Source organism: Dermacentor silvarum, chromosome 7, assembly GCF_013339745.2.
Source record: "Dermacentor silvarum isolate Dsil-2018 chromosome 7, BIME_Dsil_1.4, whole genome shotgun sequence".
NCBI classification, from domain to species: domain Eukaryota; kingdom Metazoa; phylum Arthropoda; class Arachnida; order Ixodida; family Ixodidae; genus Dermacentor; species Dermacentor silvarum.
The window spans coordinates 16,539,670-16,560,658 of record NC_051160.1 but is presented as its reverse complement, the minus strand read 5'-3'; the positions used below and the strand labels follow the sequence as shown (position 1 = coordinate 16,560,658).

At 50.1% G+C, this 20,989-nt stretch overlaps 1 protein-coding gene across 1 annotated transcript in view; it reads right to left on the bottom strand.

The window, feature by feature from the left end:
- The window catches only part of LOC119458601 (neurexin-1-like), a 60,094-nt gene that overhangs the window by 23,833 nt on the left and 15,272 nt on the right, over nt 1-20,989 (bottom strand). The window contains exons 2-5 of the mRNA XM_049670273.1: nt 20,064-20,144; nt 18,090-18,299; nt 17,339-17,458; nt 16,063-16,315 (exon numbers count right to left, since the gene is read on the bottom strand). Of these exons, the coding sequence (XP_049526230.1) occupies nt 16,063-16,315; nt 17,339-17,458; nt 18,090-18,299; nt 20,064-20,144 (664 nt within the window). The remainder of the gene's footprint in view (nt 1-16,062; nt 16,316-17,338; nt 17,459-18,089; nt 18,300-20,063; nt 20,145-20,989) is intronic.

The following is a 20,989-nucleotide window of genomic DNA, read 5'->3' as shown; positions in this document are numbered from 1 at the left end:
CAGATGTTCCTGGGCGAATTTGTTTGTAGGACTGTGTGATAGCCCAATGTACCGGTGAAGGAATTTCTCGCAAAGTCCAGGGGTTCGAACCGGCGTCCAGAGGAGGACTTGGTCTCCAGGATGGAAGGCGATGTCGCGGCGTTTACTGTCGCAGCGACGTTTTCTTCTTCTTGGGTAGCGGCGGTGTTGCGACGAGCAATTTCACGGCAATGCGCGAGTCGAGCTGCAAACTCTTCTGGGAGGGAGGTGTTAGGCGAAGCAGGAGAGAAAAAGAATTCGGAGTCGAAGACGGAGGAGGCAGATCGTCCATACACCAGGAAGAAAGGGCTGTAACCGGTAGTTCGTTGTGTCGCAGTATTATAAGCGAATGTAACACAGGGAAGGATGTTGTCCCAGTTGGTGTGGTCAGGACGTAAGTACATAGAAATCATGTCAGAGAGCGTTCGGTGGAAGCGTTCAGTAAGGCCGTTGGTTTGCGGGTGATATGTAGAAGCGGTTTTATGCTTCGTATTAGTCTGCCGCAAGACTTCTTCGAGGACGTGGGACATGAAGGCTTTGCCATGATCGGACAAAAGAACGCGAGGAGCACCATGGCGCAAGACTATGGATTGCAGGAAAAAGTCAGCAACCTCAGAAGCAGCACCAGATCGAAGAGGCGCAGTCTCGGCGTATCTTGTTAAGTGGTCTACCGCTGTGACGATCCAGCGGTGACCGGAAGGCGTCAACGGCAAGGGACCGTATAAGTCAATTCCAACGCACTCGAAAGGTTCGGTCGGACATGGCAGAGGCTGAAGAAAACCGGCAGGCGGGGATGTGGAGCGTTTCCGGTGCTGACACAACGCACATGAGGCAACGTATTTGGCTACCGTTGTGGACAATCCAGGCCAGAAGCAGCGGGTCTTGATGCGGTCGTAGGTCTTGAGGAAGCCTAAGTGGCCGGCGGGCAACGTCATCATGAAATGCTTCTAAAACTCGAAGACGAAGGCAGCGAGGTATGACTGGGACCCACTTGTTACCCGTAGGATGATAAATATAACGATGAAGCACCCCATCTTGAAGGCGAAATTGCTGAAGCTGGCGGCGCAAGCGGCTGTTGGGTGGTTAGTTAGGCCGTGAAGGCGATCAATGAGAGTTCGACAGTAGGAGTCTGCGTGCTGAAGGGAAGCTAAATAGGAGCGTGAAGAAAGCTGAGCTTGATCCAGTGACATTAGCGTGAGCTGGTGGGCGGCAGGCGTAGCGTCAGAGTGACGTGGTAGAGACGGGGAGTGCGCACGATCGATAGAAGGCGAAAGCGGGCATCGAGACAGTGCGTCTGCATCATGATGACATTTGCCAGACCGGTACGTTATCGTGAAATCATATTCTTGTAAGCGCAGTATCCAGCGTCCCAGGCGTCCTGACATGTTCTTCATAGATGACAGCCAACACAGAGCATGATGGTCGGTTACGATGGTGAAGTGGCGACCATAGAGATACGGGCGAAACTTCTGAATGGACCAAACAATAGCCAGGCATTCCTGCTCTGTGATCGTGTAGTTCCGTTCAGATGGCGAGAGGGTCCGGCTAGCATACGCCACAACCTGCTCTTTAGACGCGGGACCCCGTTGCAGGAGCACTGCTCCGATGCCTTGCGCACTTGCGTCAGTGTGGAGTATAGTGGGTGCCCTCTCATCAAAATGGCGAAGCACCGGTCCGGAAGTGAGATGTTTCTTAAGGGCTTGAAATGCCGACTCACAGTCTGCGGACCATGTGAAAGAGGCGCCGGTGACCAGGAGCTTATGTAGAGGAGCTGCTATTGTAGCAAAATTGCGTATAAAACGGCGAAAGTAAGACGCCAGGCCGAGAAGCTGCGCAATGTTTTTCGATTTGATGGGCAAGGGAATTGAAGCACAGCAGCAATCTTCTCAGGGTCAGGTTGGACGCCGTCTTTTGAAACGACGTGACCCAGCACTTTGATGCTTCTGCTGGCGAATGTGCACTTTTTAGTATTAATCTGGAGACCAGCATCTGAAAGGCATTGGAGGACTTCGTCTAATCTCTGTAGGTGTTGGCTGAAGCTGGAAGAAAAAACAACGATGTCATCCAGATAACAGAGGCAGGTCTTCCACTTAAGGCCACGAAGAACAGTGTCGATCATACGCTCAAACGTGGCTGGAGCGTTGCACAGGCCAAATGGCATTACATTAAATTCATAAAGTCCGTCCGGCGTGGCGAAAGCGGTTTTCTCTTTGTCAGCCTCGTTCATGGGAATTTGCCAATATCCCGATCGCAGATCAAGGCTGGAAAAATATTCCGCTCCTTGTAGCGTATCTAAGGCGTCGTCAATTCGAGGCATGGGATACACATCCTTGCGTGTAATCTTATTGAGCGCTCGATAATCAACGCAAAAGCGAACGGAACCATCCTTTTTCTTCACCAGAACGACAGGAGACGCCCAGGAACTGGATGAAGGTCGTATAATATTTCGTGCTAGCATGTCATCAACTTGTTCTTCAATGATCTTCCGTTCCGACTGCGAAACACGATATGGGCGACGGCGTATAATTGCAGAACCGTCGGTTTCGATGCGGTGTGCAGCTACGGAAGTCTGGCCCAATGCGGTGGCACAGCTATCAAAGCAGGATTTGTGCTTAGCCAAAAGGGCGAGTAATGCATCCGACTGGGTAGCGGTTAGGTCAGAACCAATTAGGGCTCGGAGAGAAGAAGAATCCAAACCTGAGGTTGGTACTGGTGACGAAGAAGGGGAAAGCGCTGCGACAGAGATCAGTGGCGGGTCGGTGAAGGTTGCCACGGTCATCCCTTTGGGCAACAATACAGGATCTGGGGTTGTGTTGCAGGCGTACAGGAGAGCTCGGCCACATGAAAACCGGACGAGACAAGGGGCGACTAGAATTCCTCGTGAAGTGCAGCGTGAAGAGGGGGTAACCAGTGCGTCTCCATCGGTTAGCTGGCCGGATGTGACAGCTACGATGTGGTCGTGACCAGGGTGCAGGACGTAATCTGCAGCGACAGCCAAGTTCAAGATGGAGGGTGACGACTCCAAAATAGGTGCATCCATGGTATCTGTGATGTGGACGACTTTCTCCCTACATGATATAACGGCGGAGGCAGAATGCAGGAAGTCCCAACCGAGAATAAGTTCATGGATGCACGCGGGTAGCACAATCATCTCAATGTGGTGACGAATGCCGTCGATCAAAACACGAGCCGTACATTGTCCGTCGGGGTGAATGGGTACGTTATTAGCGCCGCGTAAAACGGGTCCAAGATAAGGCGTTCTGACTTTACGGAGCCGTGAGCACAAATCACTACGCAGAACGGAAACAGCGGCACCAGTATCGACGAGAGCTTGCACAGGAACACCTTCGAGAGTTACAGATAGCATATTGGCCGGGCGACAAGGAGGTATTTCCGAAGTTCGACAGGACGCAGTTTTCCCTCCAAAAACTGCAATCCTTAGTTTTCCGAGTGTTGGTCAGCAAGGCGGGAGATGGGGCGAAGCGGTGATGCAGAGCGGCGGTAGGGAGAAGGAGAACGTCGTCTAGCCGAACGGGAGCCCTGAGGCAGACGTGGAGACGCTGGAGGAGATGGAGAACGACGCTGCGTAAAAGCGGACGGGCCTGGGTAGTAAGCGTCGTGTCGTCGGTTCTCGTCTCGCTCGAAATCAGCATAGCCGCGGCTTACATCCAGCTGGCGGCGACGGCAGTAACGCGATATGTGGCCCCGTATACCGCAGTAAAAGCAGACCGGACGAGGTGGACGCCACGGAGTATACGAAGGTGCAGCAGGTGCTCGGGCGCCCATAGAGGCCAAATGGCCGCAGGTGAGGTCAGGAGGCCCAGAAGGGACAGTAGCAGGTGGCATTGCAGCGACTTCCGCGTATGTGGGCATCGGGAACGCTGCTGGGGCAACAGACGTTGTCGGTGTCGTCATGGCTGCCAACTCCTCCTTCACAAGGTTGCGCAAGTCGAACGTTGGCGATGGGGCGGGAACAACAGTGGATCGCCGCTGTTGCTGCTCCTGAAGTTCTTCGCGAATAATAGAGCGGATAAGAGCACGTAAATCAGAATGAGGTGGCATTGGAAGGTCACTGTCACGGTGAAGACGGAGGGCCTGAAGCTCGTCCAAGCGCTGGCACGTCGATGTAATATCTTGAACCGAGGTAGGATTTTGGACAGCTAAGGCGTTGAATGCGATGGAACCAATGCCTTTAAGAATATGGCGAATGCGTTCGGCTTCCGTCATTCCAACGTTGGCGCGGCGGCATAGAGCCAGGACATCTTCGATGTACGATGTATATGACTCTTGCGGAAGTTGAACACGCGCAGCGAGCTTCTGTTTGGCGACTTCTGAACGGCCAGATGAAGACGCGAAAATTTGCCGCAAGCTGGTAGTAAACGCTGACCAGTCGGTGAAGTCAGTTTCGTGGTTAAAATACCACGTCTTCGCAACGTGGGTCAGATAGAACGCGACGGAAGTCAACTTCTGTCTATCAGTCCACCCATTGGCCGAACTCACGCGGTTGTAGTTGTCGAGCCAGTCGTCGACGTCTTCCCCGCGGACACCCGCAAAGACTGGTGGATCACGATGAGGGGTGGTAATGGTGCACGATGGCAGAGCAGCCGATGTCGTAGGAGCAGGAGCGTCAGGGGTAGCGATAGTGCCGGCGGCCGACGCAGGGGTGGTCATAGCTGTGGGGGTGGCCGGGCGCAGGCGGCGACCGGAACGTAGCTCCAGGTAGGGCAGGAACGCAGGAGGACGTCGGGATCTTGACGCACCTCCACCACTTTGAAAGACGGAAGACGACCAGGACAGGCAGCACTGGCAGACCCGTTTATTCCACCAGCACGGCCGAGGCTCAAACACGAAGAAGAAGAGAAACAGGGATGATGATGGCTATATACAAATGAGAACGATGAAGTACGTGAAATGTGCTTACAATATATATATATATATATATATATATATATATATATATATATATATATATATATATATATATATATATATATATATATATATATATAGTCAAATCTTATGATTACGCACATACCTGCTATCACGTAACCGGCGTAAGCATTCCCACACCTCACTTATACTTTTCCTCCCTTTGACACTCCCGATTCTGACATTTAAATGACTGCGGCAGAAAAACCATCGAAGGAGGTGACCGTGTCTATCCACTCACCCTTGGCGCAGACGGGCCCCGTGAAGGGCGTGTGGTCGCAGTCGCAGACGAACCGGTTCCAGCCCTCGACGCAGCGACCGCCGTGCAGGCAGGGCTGCGAGGCGCAGGGCGGCGGCCCCGCGGACCGGTGGCACGAGGCGCGCACGGCGCCGGAGTCCTGGCGCTGCGCGTACGAGGCCAGGTCGACGGCGGCGCCGCCCACCACCAGGTCGCGCAGGCAGCCGACGAAGCCCAGCCTCAGGGAACCCGACCAGAGGGCCGCGGGAAGCGGCGTGTCGTCGCGCGCCGTCGTGCCCACGCCGCCCACGAAGAGCGGACCTTCCACGTCCAGCTGCTTGGAGTTGCCTGCGCACGACGCAGAACGGTCGTTGCGCGCGACCAAGTAAGTAGAGCTGAACAGTTGAAATGAAGTTTTATTTCTTGCGTACGTGCGTAACAGAGTAAAATATGTCAACAAATGCATTTGGCGCAGTGCCGTTAAAAAATAAAGGAAATGTAGCTCCGCCGGAAAGATGAAGCATCGATTTCGATAGCAAATTAGTGGGCAGCTATACGAAGTAAGGACAGTAGTTTTATCGGCCGCACAAACTTGCAAACATAGGCATACTAACTAAATTAACAAGCATAGTGTCACGCGCGCGCAAGCGAACATGAATGATCTCACTCGATGACCGCGCAAACTCGCTGTCAAAACGCTGGAGTATGTAAGCGCTGCAGCAGCAGCGGCGAGCGAATTGACCTTCGGCTACCGCTCGCATCAACGCGGACTAAGCAGCGAAAACACAACGCAAGGCGGACTATGTCCCCGCCGAAGATGGCTTTCAAGATACAGCGGCCGGTCGGTCGCGCGCGGTGTGGAACGCCCTCGCTACCCTCTCCCCGCAGCTTTGCGGAGCGCTGCTTCCCGGGCGTGCGCGCGCGGCCGCTCGGGAACGTGACTCCCCCCCCCCCCCCTTCCTCCCTCCCTGCCCTCCCTCCGGAGCGTTGCGTGCGACTGGAAGACGGCGCGCTTCCTTCCCGCTTCCCGCCCTTGCGTGCGCGAGATTGAGCCACGATCGCTAGCTCACCCCCCCCCCCCCCGACACACACACACGCTTTCTTTCGCACATACAGAATACGGAGCGCGGCGATGATTTTATCGCCCTTGAACTTTATACGGAACCTCACGGCGACGACGACGGCGACGGCAGAAATGCGCTTGGAGTGCCCATATAATTTCTAGCGCAATACGAAAGGTTCGCGCACTCTTTCGCGTCTGTGCAAAAAAGTGGGTGTTTTTAGGCAATTGCTCGTAAATTGAATCCCCGGCAGCGATGGCTTATATTAGCAGCGTAAAATGGTCTATCGAGAATGGGTTTACAAAAAAGTGCATGGCAAGATGTCTGAAACTGTCCGTTCACCAGTCTGCAAACAATAGTTAACAGAAAGTGTACGGTAATATAAGTCTATCGGCATTTTATAGACAACAGTAGTTAAGAAGTGTAAGGCCGATGTCCAATGACTGTCCATCGGTTAATTTATAATATTTGTCTATAGAAAGTCTGTACAGTTAAGAGGCACATTTTATACACAGAGCATGAAATCTCTCTCTTACAAGGTATGTGGGAATACACAGATATCTATAACCCCATCATTCAAGGTGTACACATTTGTGGACGCGACTTATTTTTGCGATTTCTGGGCAGCTGTGGCAAGGAATAGACCTCAAAAAATTCAGAGCCCGGAAAATGGGTGTAAGCGAAGCTTATGGCAAGACGGCGCTGTCGCAGGCGTTCCGCTTCGTTTGCCCTAAACCCAAAGTCGGCAGCTCTTCGCTGACGTTTGGCCTCAACATCGGGCTCCCGCAACTCGGGGTCCGCGGCTCTTTGCTGACGTTTCGCCTGGGCTTCGGAAGCGCTCACGCTAGATAGAATCGGCACGCTAGAATCGGACGACAAGCTTCGCTTACCCCCATTTCTTGACAGGGGAAGGGCTGGCGATTTTGTCTCTTTGGGTCCCACGTGCGACAAAGGTACTTCAAGGGCGCTTACAGGTGCCCGAGCCCACAAGGTTATGTGCCATGGAGCTTGGACCCTTTCTGCAGTATCACCAGGATCGGCCCACTTTTTAGCGTGACGCCACCACTACCATCACCGCCGACACTTGTGAGGCAATACAAGCTTCGCTTGAAAATTAAGCTTAGGGTAAAGTGAGCGTTCTGTTACCTCAAGTACCTTCATTTTACTTCTGAGAGAAATCTATCGCTACCGAAGATCGCTTTGGAGAAGGGATGCATCACTACAGTGTCTGACGGGAGGTGTGACGTGGGACGTTTCTGTAGTGATTGCGAAATTATGTTTTCCTTTATAGTAATGCCTGCAACCAATAATTAACTTGGGCAAGTAACTCGCGCTAGTGATTCAATTTTTTTTATGAAAAAAAAAACGTATCATTACTAAGTGCACAATAATTAGATAATCACTTTGTAATTACGGTCACTCATCATAAAAGGCAGAAAGAGTCATTCTACCACCTTCACTTGTTCTTAATGGAGTCTTCCAGCACCTTGGCATAAAATTATGTAAATTTCATACATTTATCGACAGTCGATCATAATTCGTGACTTAGGAGGATATGGGACCCTCATATGTTCGTATAGGAGGATTGGATATGGGGCTTACGGATTTTTTTCGTTAGGGTACAGTCGAACGCCTTTGTAACGAACACCTTGGGGCCTCCGAAATCATTCGTTATGCAGGCTACTTCGTTGTAAAGGTCGCGCACCACACAGCTCGCTATAGAACCGGTACAGAGTTATTCCTTCGTTATACTGGTCATTTCGTTGTAAAGATGTTCGTTGTATAGAGGCGCTCGACTGTACATAGTTCCACAGCAGCCGTCATGCTCATATAGTACCTGGTGCGACGAATTCGGAGACGGTCTCGTCCACGGTGAGCGTTCCAGCGCGGTCCGTGCGCGCCACTTGCACCTGGTGCCAGTGGCCGTCGTCCAGGCGCCGCTCGCCGAGCACCTGCGTGGGTGAACGTCGAAATTGTATCGCATTGTATTCTATTTAATCATATTCTTAAATGCCGCTATTACAGTGCGAGCGTTGTAATGGAAGTGTTGTGCTGGTGTATGATGCTGATGCGAAGTAATGTATGCTAATGCACGACGCCCTGTGTAAGGCAATAACTAGCGATGTGTTTAATTTCATGGTTTCGTCAAAGTGTATGACAATGTTGCGTTTAATTTGACTGTTTTGTCAAAGTTTGCGACAATGAAAACAAAAATGCTTGTGCCTCTGCTGCTGTCTTTGTCAGTACGCGTGGGCGAAGGATTCCCTCAAGCCATTCTTGAATGGCTTTTTCCCTTCGCCTCCTATCACGTGTGTTGTGATAAACCAATAAAGAATCAATCAATAAATAAAATCAATCAATCAAATAATCAATCAAACACGGTTCAATAAGTCCCGCTTTCATTCTGCGGCGGGTGGCCAACACCACCTAGATAGCACAAGGCCTGTTCACTCCGATCCATGACGTCATGCTATACCTGGCCCGACTGCCATCGAATCTAATGGAGATGCTCCCGAGTAAGCAGCGGCGATTTCGACGCCACCGCTGCTTTCGTCACGCCAGCCTTGGCAGCGGAAATTTTGGGCCCAGGTGGCATGACGTCATGGATCGGAGTGTCATGATCGGGCCCTGTGCTATTTAGGTGGTGTTGGGATGGCGCGCACCTTGACGGGTCCCGATCCGAGGTCTAGTACGAAATGCAGGCGGCCCTCGAGCAGCTCCAGAGCGATGAGGTCCCCCTGTGCGCCGCTGGCGTAGAGCAGCAGTCCGTCCGGTTCCACGGTGCGCAGTCGCACCGACAGCGCGCCCGCGGTTCGCGGTTCCTCCCAGCCGGGCAGCGCCTGCGTGTCGAACCACAACACACGTGTCGAGGTTCATTTCGGAGAAACGGAAAGAAAATACGTATACAGGTGGCCTACAGGGCTGCAATAAAGAAAAATTGGAGGATGCTTAAGCTTCGCCTTTAATTAAGAGTGGAACGCGATAGCATTCAAAGATCCCTGAATGATTGTCAGACATCCCGGCAACTGCAGCTTTCTTTTTTTCTCCAACTTCGCCTCCGCATGAGGCTGGCGAGGAGGCGAGCGCCATCTGGATGGTGTTTTTGCAAGGAACTAACCCCGGCGCGCCGCTGTATGAGTGGTAGAAATGCTGGAAAAGGGGTTTGTGTTTGAGTTTCCGCGTAAGAGAACTATGTTTCTTCGTATATTCAAATTACAATCCGATGGTATCACGTCTGTAGGTTGTGGTTACGTCCTACTGTACAATTTTCCTGACGGATTTTACTTTGAGAAATTCGATTAGTTCATTAACGCCTCTGCGCCACGCGGAGGGCCAGCGTGGTCGGGGTGGTTCGGGGTGATTTTTTTGGGGTGAGGACACCGACGCCGGATTATCTGCGACACGGGGCCTATATAACGCTATCGCGTTAAAACTTTTGTTTGGGCCAGTTGGTTCATAGCTGAAAACCTTGACGAGCAGCGCAAAAAAAAAAAAAAAAAAAAAAAACGGACAAAGAAGACACACACGAGTTTTGAGCCCGTCCTGTGTACTTGTGTCTTCTTTGGCCGTGTTTTTTTTTTTTTTTTTTTTTTTTTGCGCTGCTCGTCAAGGTTTTCGGCCTATAAGGGACCGGCGCAAAGGGAAAGAAAGTCTGACAGATACGCCAGCCCCCAACTATGCTGAGTGTTTCAATGCTGCAAAAAAGAGTAAAGCTGTGATTGGGGCCAGTTGGTCGTACGCGTTTGGATAAACACACTGTTATTTACTGGGACGAAACCAGACAGAAATGCATGGTGTGTGCTTCGACCAAGTTCGTCCCTGTGAACAACAACGCGTTTATCCAAACCCGCAAAGAAAAAAAAAATATAGGCGACAGCTGGAAGCATGAGAAGTATACAGGCATGCCCAGTAATCAAACTGCGCAGAAACCTAGAGTTTTATTATCACGTAGCTGAAAATTTCCGAATATGTTGCCAATTGGGTCATTGTTATATATATATATATATATATATATATATATATATATATATATATATATATATATATCAAATGCCAACTGATAGCGACGGTTCTTGGATAGATTAAATTTTTTTTTGAGCTCCGATGTTATGCCCATTCAGTTACGCATGACCGAGCGGACACTCGCCAATAGGGGGCGCCACGGGTCACACGCGCTTATGTGGTGGCCCGCCAAAGTTGGCGGAGAATGGCGGTTAATATTTTGGATTTTAAAACAGCACTTGTGTGCCTCATGTTGGTAATTTCTGGGGATGGTCACAAGAAAACATGCAACTGCACCTTACAGACGATATACATATATGAAGCGTGAAAGTAATAGTGAATGATCGCTTTTTGTTACTTCGAATAACGCAAGAAATAAAAATAGTTATGCAGTGTGATAACGTGAAGCGCTGACGCGCCACTGCGTTATCGCGTGCACTGATATCAGCAGCGGATAAGCAACCGCTGCCTATAAAAGTGCGTCAAACGAATAAACGCATACATCTTGTTCTGCACCTGCCACGGCTGTTTCTTTGAGTACGGCTGCCGCCTACTCGGCTGCCGCACGCTACTACATGCAGAATCCATAGACGATGATTGTGAATGTAAGCGAATAGCCGAACGCTTAAAGAGAATTTTCTTTCTTTGCTCTTCTTTTTTTTCTTCTTTCTGTTATTTATTGTAGGAGAATGGTGCGATTGACGGCGTATACTTGTTACAATAAGGATACTTACGAAGTGCTTTTTTGTAGTGTGTAACTGCTTAGCGAACACTGCTGTTAACCAGCGCATCTGTATAGTATAAGTGGACAGTACGTATACGTCTCAACGAGCTGCAGTAATAGTTGGCGTTCGGCAAAGAACAACAACTGCGTCTGCTTGCCCAACGCCTAGATAGATAGCACAAGGCCGGTGCACTTCTATCCGTGAGGTCATGCTAGCTTGCCCGACTGCCATAGAATCTAATGGGGACGCTCCCGGGTAAGCCGTGGTGACTTTGACGTCACCGCTTTCGTCACGCCCGCGGGCTTGGCAATGGAAATTTCGGTCCGAGTAGCATGGCGTCATAAAGCAGAGTGCACAGGCCTGCTATCTGCTTGCCCCGGGTCAAAAAGCAACCGCGTCGCGGGCTCTCACCAGAAACGAGTCTCTCGTGGTGAAGGTGACCGGGTCGGCGGCGTCCACCTCCTGGCACACGAAGTGGATGTTGCCCCGCGCTTGAACCAGCCGGTTGCCCGAGCGTGCCAAGTCGACCAGGTCCAGCTGCAGGCTGTCGGCCACCAACTCGACCTGCACGTATATGTGTGGACCGATATAGTATCACTTTTCGCGCATATATAGGTCGGCATCACACACGCATGCTCACACGCATTCACTCGCCCCACGTTCACTTCACAGAGGTGGTGAGTCGATGTGAGTACGAGCGGGAGTGAATGCGGTTAACGTATGTGTGCGTACAAGAAAATGAATAAAGTAAATGAGGTTGTGGGATTTTACGTGCCATAATCATGATCTGATTATGAGGCACGCCTCTCGCAACACCATAGCCAACTAAGCTAACGCGACTGGTAAATGTAACTACGTACCAACGAAAGTGAGTGACGGTGATTTTGAGTGGACCTGACTGTGAAGGATGAGTGACTGTTGGCGAGCGTGAGATGACGTGAGTGCGTATATATACATATATGTGAGTGGGGAGTGAATGCGCGTATGAATATGAGAGAGTGCCGCCGGTAAGGGCGAATTAAAGTGACTGCGAACGGCTTGCGAGTGTTGGCGCATATTAGTGCGGCGTGAGTCCCACTAATATTCCATTAGATTCTAGTTTTGCAGAGAGAGAGAGAAAGAGAGAGATCAATGGGTGGGAAAGGCAGGGAGTTTAACCGGAAGCGATTCTCGTTTGCTACCCTTCACTGGGGGAAGGGTAAGGGTAAATGAAAGATGAAAAGAATAGGGGACAGAAAAAAGCAAACGCAAGAAAAAATAATAGAGGAGGTTCGGAACGTCCGTGGGAACTATAGTATCTCTCATAGGCCACTCGAACGCAAAAATTTCAAGAGTGTCTAGTATTCTAGTATTCTATTGCACGAGTGGGTGAATGCCGGCTAGTGTGAGAGAGCATATATGTAGATTGCCCTGCGAAAATATTGGTGAGCTAGTTTACGAGTGAGTATACGTAGCCGCTTATTCTGCTGACCTACTATGATTTTCGCGTGCTTCTTCGCGAGGAAAGGGGGGGTATGAAACGGCGCACCTTTCGCAGACATCCGACGAAGTTTGGCCTCTTTGGTCCCGGCAGCGGGACGTCTGCGCCTCCCACGAAGAGTGCGCTGCTCGCCAGGAAGGAGAAGGCACCCGCCGTCGAGCCCCGCTCCGTGTATACGCCGTCCGCCGTGATGGACAACTGCAGTGACACGTACCGCCTTCAGCCTATTACAGCGAAGCTGTATATATACCTAGGCTGAAACACTCGTGGTCCGACCACAGAAAACCCTCCGGCGGAAATAAACCTATCGAAAATCTATCGAAAGCTCGATAGGTTTATTAAAGTACCGAATATATATATATATATATATATATATATATATATGGAGAGAGAGAGAGAGAGAGATAATGATATGTTGTGTCTCACGTGGTAGAAGCTGGTGGTCTTGGTCATGTGGCGCACCTTGCGGTGCACCACGACGCGGTGCCACTGGTTGTCGTCGAAGCGCACCCTGGCGGGCCGCACGCTCTTCTCGAGCGCGCCGGCGCCCAGCACGACGGAGAGCAGGAGTCCGCCGTCGCGCAGCGACAGCTGCATGAAGTCGCCGCCGCGGCCGCTGTGCCACAGCAGGGCGCTCGACTGGCGCGTCTTGAACAGCAGCGTCACCTGGTCCGAGCCGCTGATCACGGGGGCCCGGCTCGAGTCGAGCGACAGGAACTCGTGGCCCCGGAAGGTGGCCTCCGAGGGTTGCTTCTCTGCACGACGCAAGAGGGCGGCCCATTAATTGCTGTACCGTGTGCACTAAGCGTAGTCTAGAACTACAGAGAGAGAGAGAGAGAGAGAAGGGAAGAAGGAAAGGCAGGCAGGTTAACCAGACTTAGTCCAGTTTGCTACCCTACACGTGGGGAGGGGGATGGGGAAGTGAAAGAAAGGGAGAGAGCTAAGCTAGGTGCAGCATATCTACAGTCTGGCACACAAGTCTGTCGCCTTCAGGTACTGAACAAGAGCTCGAATGACTTTCTGGCCTGATGAGCTGTGAGGCCAGGCTCCCAAGACCTTTGCTTCTGTATAAATGGACTATCGTCCAGTCTGTTCAAGGCACACTGGAGAGTCTGGCGTTGATTATCGAAGCGAGAGCAGTGGCACAGAATACGATTGGTGGTATAGAAAGTTGAGCTAGTTGCTAGGGATTCACCGTGAAACAAGGTAAGGCGTGCATACAAGGAAAGAAGAGAAGAGAACCAGAGAACACTCGACAGGATAGCCGGCGTTTGTGTAGTCTGGTTCTCTTCTCTTGTGTCCGTGTCTGCACGCCTTAGCTTCTTTCCCGATCAAGAGCAGCCTTTTTCTCTTTCTTTTTAAATGCGAAGCATTTCTTGGCGAACATTTGCTACTTTGACAGTATCTATCTATCTATCTATCTATCTATCTATCTATCTATCTATCTATCTATCTATCTATCTATCTATCTATCTATCTATCTATCTATCTATCTATCTATCTATCTATCTATCTATCTATCTATCTATCTATCTATCTATCTATCTATCTATCTAGCCGCCTACGTCTTGGTGATCTCATGGTCGTATCGTTAACTTGGTATTTTACCAAAATTGGCATAGACGTATGACAACAGTGTATGAGGAACATAAATGATAGGTTATGACATGAATATCATGACATGTGTGTCATGTAAGTCATGAAACAGCTGCCTACGTCTTGGTGCTCTCATGGTCATTTCGTTAACTTGGTAGGTATCATAATTGGCATAGTATGACAACAGTGTATGACGAACATAAATGATACGTGTCATGTAGGCCATGACAATGACCCAGCAAAAAATATTAACACTCAAAAACCACTGGAATGGGTTCGGACGTGGGCACTAAGTGAAGGAAACACTAAAGGATTATTGTAGAAATCAGTCATGAGCATGACTCAGCATACATGACAATGAGTCAGCGAGAAAAGATTAACACGCAAAAGCCACTGAAATGGGTGCTGACCTGGGTACTAAGGGAAGGAAAAACTAAAGGATGATGGTAGAAGTCATGGTCATGAGCATGACTCAGCATAAATGACAATGACTCAGCGAAAAAAGATTAACGCCCAAAAACCATTGAAATGTGTTCTGACGTGGTTAGTAAGTGAAGGAAACACTAAAGGATTCTGGTAGCAGTCATAGTCATGAGCATAACTCGGCAAAAATGACAATGACTCAGTGAAAAAATATTAACACTAAAAAACTACTGGAATGGGTTCGGACGTTGGCACTAATTGAAGGAAACACTAAAGGATGATGGTAGAAGTCATGGTCATGAGCATGACTCAGCAAGAATGACAGTGACTCAGGGAAAAAAGATTAATACTCAGAAACCACTTAATTGGTTCGGACGTTGGCACTAATTGAAGGAAACATTAAAGGATTGTGGTAGAAGTCATAGTCATCACCATGACTCAGCAAAAATGAGAATTACTCAGCGAAAAAAGATTAACACTCAAAAACCAATGGAATGGGTTCGGATGTAGTACTAAGTGAAGGAAAAGGCTAAAGGTTGATGGTCGAAGTCATAGTCATGAGCATGACTAAGGCTTTCTCGCCTTAAGGTCTCTTGGACGTAGCTATAGGGACTTCTGAGGACTCATGACATGATTGTCATGACATGCGTATCATGTAGGTCATCAAGGAGCCGCCTACGCCTTGGTACTCTCATGGTCGTTTAGTTAACTTGGTAGGCTCCCCGCACACTAGTAGTACTTGTCTCTGCGTGCTCCAGCACGTGCTAGCTGTACTCACCTTGGTCGCAGAAGGACCCTTCGTAGTCCAGGCCTCGACAGTCGCAGACGGGGCCCGTGTCGGTGCTGATGCAGCTGCCGCCGTGTTGACACGGGTCGCGCTGCTCGCACGGCTCATCGCTGCGCAGCCGTACTCCCTTGAAACCTGCGTGATGCAAGCGCCGCGCTCGTTATTGGTCGCAGACTGGCCACCCACCGTGTCCCAATTCTTTAAGTCTTTGTCATGTGCGGCGTTAATCGCCATAAGCAGTGGGTGCCGTTTGCCCTTTTAGCCCAACGGCGAGTTCCAGGCGGTGCGTGTCTGGGTTCGATAAATACTAATACGTAGCTATAACTTACGCCACGGCATGCAGAGAAAGAATTCATAGGCACAACGCTGACTTGCAACTTGGTTTCGCAGTACTTAATGCGAAGGCGAATGATACACGTACCACAGTGAAAAAAAAAAAAGATAAAGAAAAAAAGGAAAGAAAAGTTATTTGGAGACATGAGGAAATACAGGAAGTAGGCTTTTCGGCAATGTTTGGTTCCCCTACACAAGATGGCCGACCTCTTGCCATGCCGCACCACTTTGCCGAAGGTAGACTTGCAAACATCAGCGATGTAGTAAGGAAGATCTATGCTGACAAGAACGATCCATGGTGACAAGGATCCACGGCACCAGGTCGTGCGCTCCTGCCCTATTTCCACTTCGAAGTCCGCCGCTCTTTAGGCGCGGGTCAAACTAAACCACCCTCCACCCACGTGTTGATCGCAGAATTCCGCGCATGTCTGCAAGTTGCCGCGGTCTCTAAATGAAAGACGCGTGCTCACCGATGGGCTCCTGTCTCTTGGGCGGCCGGCCGTGCTCGGAGGCGTAGACCACGTTCCGCACCGCCCCGCGCAGCCTCGGTTCGAAGAACACGGTGGGCAGCGAGAGGGCGGCCAACTTGGCCCCATACCACGACGGCACGCCGCCCACGTACACGAAGCTGTTGCTCGGAATCGTTGCCCATGTGCAAGTCGCTGGAGCCCTGCAGCAGCCCGCTGTCAGCTCTGGTCGTCGACGCGTAGCCGCGTCTCCGCCCTGCATGCACGTGCGAGCCATCCGCATTTCAGAAAGGGCGCGTATTGTCACTGTGTACCTGGCGCGAAGATATAATGACACTTGCTCGCTGGTCACCGATAGTCAATTCCACGGCCTGCCTCTGCTCACACGGCGCGCAAACTCTCTGAGGCCGCTCTCGAGAGTCGGCGAAGATGTCCCATCGTCCTGGTGGTTGCCGAAGGACGTGATGCGGAGAACGGCTTTTTTTTTTTTATAACATACAAGTTCAGCCTATGTGCTTGACGTTTGTGCTCCCTTCAAGGCGGTACTAGAAGTGCTGTCCAGAAGGTGATACAAAAGACATTGGCCTAATTGACAAGCTAATGACTCACAAGCTCTAGCCTATCTACATCAACACCATCACCTGTACATAAAATGATCATCTATTCTCTTGTCGCCACGCCCCTCCCCCGTTTAATGTGTTAGCATTAGGAGTGTCAAAATGAAAAAAAAAAAAAAAATGTATGTGTATGAAGTGTGGGAAGCTGCCACATCGTAGAGGCACATATCATAATCGTCATCATCACCCTCTTTTTATGTCCACTGCAGGATGAAGGCCTCTCCCTGCGATCTCTAATTACCCCTGACTCGCGCTAGCTGATTCCAACTCGCGCCTGCAAATTTCCTCACTCGACGTGTGCCGAGTGAGCTCCTGAACAACACTTTGCAATGTGGTGAACTGGGTTTTAAATCATGCATCCGGGACCTCAAAGAGTTGTGACGTAATGCTAAGGCATTTCTCTCACATATACCACTAACTCCGCCGCTGAATTTCCCCCCACTTTTTTCATTCCAGGGTCTTTCTGTTCCCGAGCTCTTCCCTATGCAGGACTATGTATCACGTAGGCGGATACAGACATCTTGCATGTACAGCGAAGAGGAAGAGGTTCACATTAGACGTGTCACTAAAGAGGTTTATCTCTCTTTCTATGGTCCACGCACGCTTTACTGGAAACAAGCCGCCGGCGCGCTATAGCAAACAAGGCATAGAAGAAGGCGTACCCGTCCCGCACCAGCTCTGCACGATGCCATGCTCCGTCGTGCAGGTTTCGGCCGGCACTGAGCAGGAAGGGCGTCTCCGACACAGTCCGGCCGCTGCCGTAGCCAAGGCTCAACCGCAGCCTGCGTTGCGAGCACAACGTAGAGGAGGGCACTCACAAAACTGGAACATCAAACTGGCCGAGGGATTGACGAAAGCTCGCGTGCCGAGGTATCGTCCTGAAAGAGGCGGTAACTGAAGTTACATAGTCAAAGGTGGACAGAGTTTTAGTCATTGAATGTGTTAACACCACCGGCGGTTTCAGTTGTCGAGAAACGTGCCTTTCGTCAAAGCTTACGCTCAGGAGTACCGAAAATTGGTCTAGCTGATATAGTTCGATTTCTGGCGTAAGGGCGACACAGAAAGTAAAACAAAGACGAGAAAATTAGACATGTACGGGAAAAAAAACAACAACAATAGCGTCGCTACTTTTATCTGATTTCGTTTACTTTCACGTGCATGACGCCATTACGCCAGACACGATTCCGTCAAACTTTGGACCACGCTAACAATACTATTTTATGACTTCAGTCTCACAGAGTCACGCAGTCAGTCGAGACAGTTGCAACACGATGATACCGCAAGAAACGTTCACGCTGTGGTATTAGCAAGGCTGCGAGACTGCGAGACTTTTAATTTTTAGCTTTTATTAAAGTCCTTCGTATCCGTGGTATATAGAATGACGGTGTGTTTGCCATACATCTGGCCACGTGCCTGAGCGTTCCCTCGACGAGCTTGAGTTCGACAAAGTCTCCGTGTCCGCCGTCGTCGGCGTAGAGCAGCAGCCCACTGGGCTCCTGCGTCTGGAAGTCGAGGCTGAGCGTGGCCTGGGGGCCAGCCTGCCAGCGGCGCAGCTGCTGCGTACGAGCTGCTCGATCCTTCCAACACCACGGCCGACGGGCCCAGGGCTGCCAGAGACGATTCCTGCAGAGTGAACGCCGGGGAATTATGACCCACTTTGCTAGCCACCGCAGTGTCGCACGCCAGCGGACTATAAAATGGACGAGCAGCTTGAAGCCTTCAGGGGTCGTATTCTGAAACGATCCACTTCGGCGACAGTATCGCCTCGGCGACAATATCGCCGTCAGGCGCGCGCTGATTGGCCGGTTGAGCAAAATTGGATGACGTCGTGTTCAACCAGCCAATCAGCTCATCAAATTTTGTTAATACAGCCAATCAGCGCGCGCGCCGTTGGCCGGAGGCGGTAGTATCGCCGAAGTGGGTCGTTTCTGAATACGGCCCCAGCGCGCACACGAGCCTGTGTCCATACGCGTTCGTCCAGTGTTCGCCAACGAGCTACGTTCGTGTGACGCGACGGCAGTGATAGTGGGCTAAATTGTTGCCGTTCGTAAGCTGCTGATATCATGGAAGCAACAAGCAAAAAAAGCTACTGAAGCGCTCGTAGGTGCTGAAGCCCTCCCCTCCCACCCTTTCTACTTGATCTCTGTCACAACAGACAACTTGCCACATACTCTTGCAGTTTTACGACTCCCGCACGTACGTACGTCGCGTTTCGAAACCCACGACTGGCGACTCTCGCCTTACCATAGCGTTCGCGCTTTCACGTCAATAGGCGCTGAATAAAACAGTAAGTCCGGGATTAGAAGCCTCTCCATGCCGCATGCTCCTCGTTGCAACACTCGTCTCTTACTTAGACTGCGAAGTAGAGGCTGAACACGGTCGCAGACTTCGATGCTGTCTCCTAGGAGCTGCCTTCTTTGTCGTCTGGGTCAGGACTGGAACATAACTCAAGATGGCGGCTGTCCGACGGAGGCGCCGAAGTAGCTGTCTGTACGGCGAGGTTCGGAACGCACCCGAAGCCCCGCGCGAGATGCTGCAACGACGCGACAGCGAACGCCGTTTGATAGTTTCTTTCTTTTTTTTCCTTTTTTTTAATAGCGTCCTTCGAATTGCAGTTTCGTTGGCGATCCAAGTCACGAAAAAGGGACACGCACACGCAATGATGGTGCTTTCCGCAGTCGTTTCTAAGTGTTCTGTGTTGCAGAAGAAATGCATGATTTGGTGGACCCTCTAGTGATTTATCTAAGCACTTTAGTCCACTATAGTCCGAGTGTATTTGGTCATGGCAGCTCAACCTCTATGCTAATAGCATGTGTCCTGTAGTTCACCCAACTTTTTAGGGAAATATAGTGCCTCATAGTTGCCGTAATTTTTTTTTCACCTTGGCAATTGCTTTACGGTACTCTTGGTGACATTATCAAGCCGCTGTCTTCGTTTCAGTTGGTGATCACTAGCGGTAATAAATTCTTCCTTTGCTTTTCTTAGCCCTTTTCTGTGCCACACCCTCGAAAGCATTATTCATGTCGCTATCTTCGCTTATCTGCACGAATTTATTTTCTCTTGCTCATTGCTTGTAGAATTTATTAATGCCGCTATCTTAGCTTAATTAACTGTACGAGTTTCTTTTTTCTTGCTCAGCTTCCACCCCTGCAATAGGCCAAATAGGACTGACAGCCTTCACAAAATAGATAGATAGATAGATAGATAGATAGATAGATAGATAGATAGATAGATAGATAGATAGATAGATAGATAGATAGATAGATAGATAGATAGATAGATAGATAGATAGATAGATAGATAGATAGATAGATAGATAGATAGATAGATAGATAGATAGATAGATAGATAGATAGATAGATAGATAGATAGATAGATCAAGCTCACCTGGCTGAGGACGAGAGGCAGCACCGCAGTGGCCAGCAACAGCAGCAGCAACAGCATCGCTCCGGTCTCCGGCCTCACTAGCTGCGCGAGCAGGGTGACATCATACGCTTTAATAGGCGACGACGGTGCAGTAGGAAAATGATAACACTGGCACGATCACGTACATGGCACGGAAACATATCGAAACGACGCGACATTTTATCGTGGTAACACATACCACCGAAGACAAATGAAACGTGCGATATCTAGTCAACTGTTGCCTGTGCGCTCTCAGTGGCCAATTCATTTCTTGATACGGACGCAGGCATAACACGTCGGAAGCTTGCAGCCCTTACGTTCATTTTTTGCAGTTGTTATTGTTACGTGTTATGCTATTTACTTGGAGCATGATATGAGGCCCGTTTGGGCATTCCAATGAAAAAAAAAGCGGGTTTGAAAAAACGTACGAATGACAACTCTCACGTCGTTAAATTGTGCATGCGTAGTAGTCCCCACGGGAATGCGCACTACACCAAACGCCCAGCACGCCTCGCGGTACAAAACTTCGCAACGCGAGTAGCGAAGATAATAAACGGCTTATAAACACAAAGGAAGCCGCACAGAACGAATCTGATTCAGAATATAGCACAACAAGCAGTGCACTGAACCAGTGGCGGATCCAGGGGAGGGGGCGGTAGGGGCGGTCGCCCCAACCCCCCTCCCCTAAAACGGTGTCAGTGATCAAATGACGATTTGAATGAAATTGCACGAACTTCACTTATTGTGCAAAAAATTAACCGACCGAATCAGAACAGATGAGTGGGGTGACTGTTAACAAAAAAGTAACAGTATATGGTGGTAGTCTTTTAATAACGATAACTCCATAAAACAGAATGAAAGCCCCCTCCCTTAAATGAGTGGCTGGATCCGCCACTGCACTGAACACG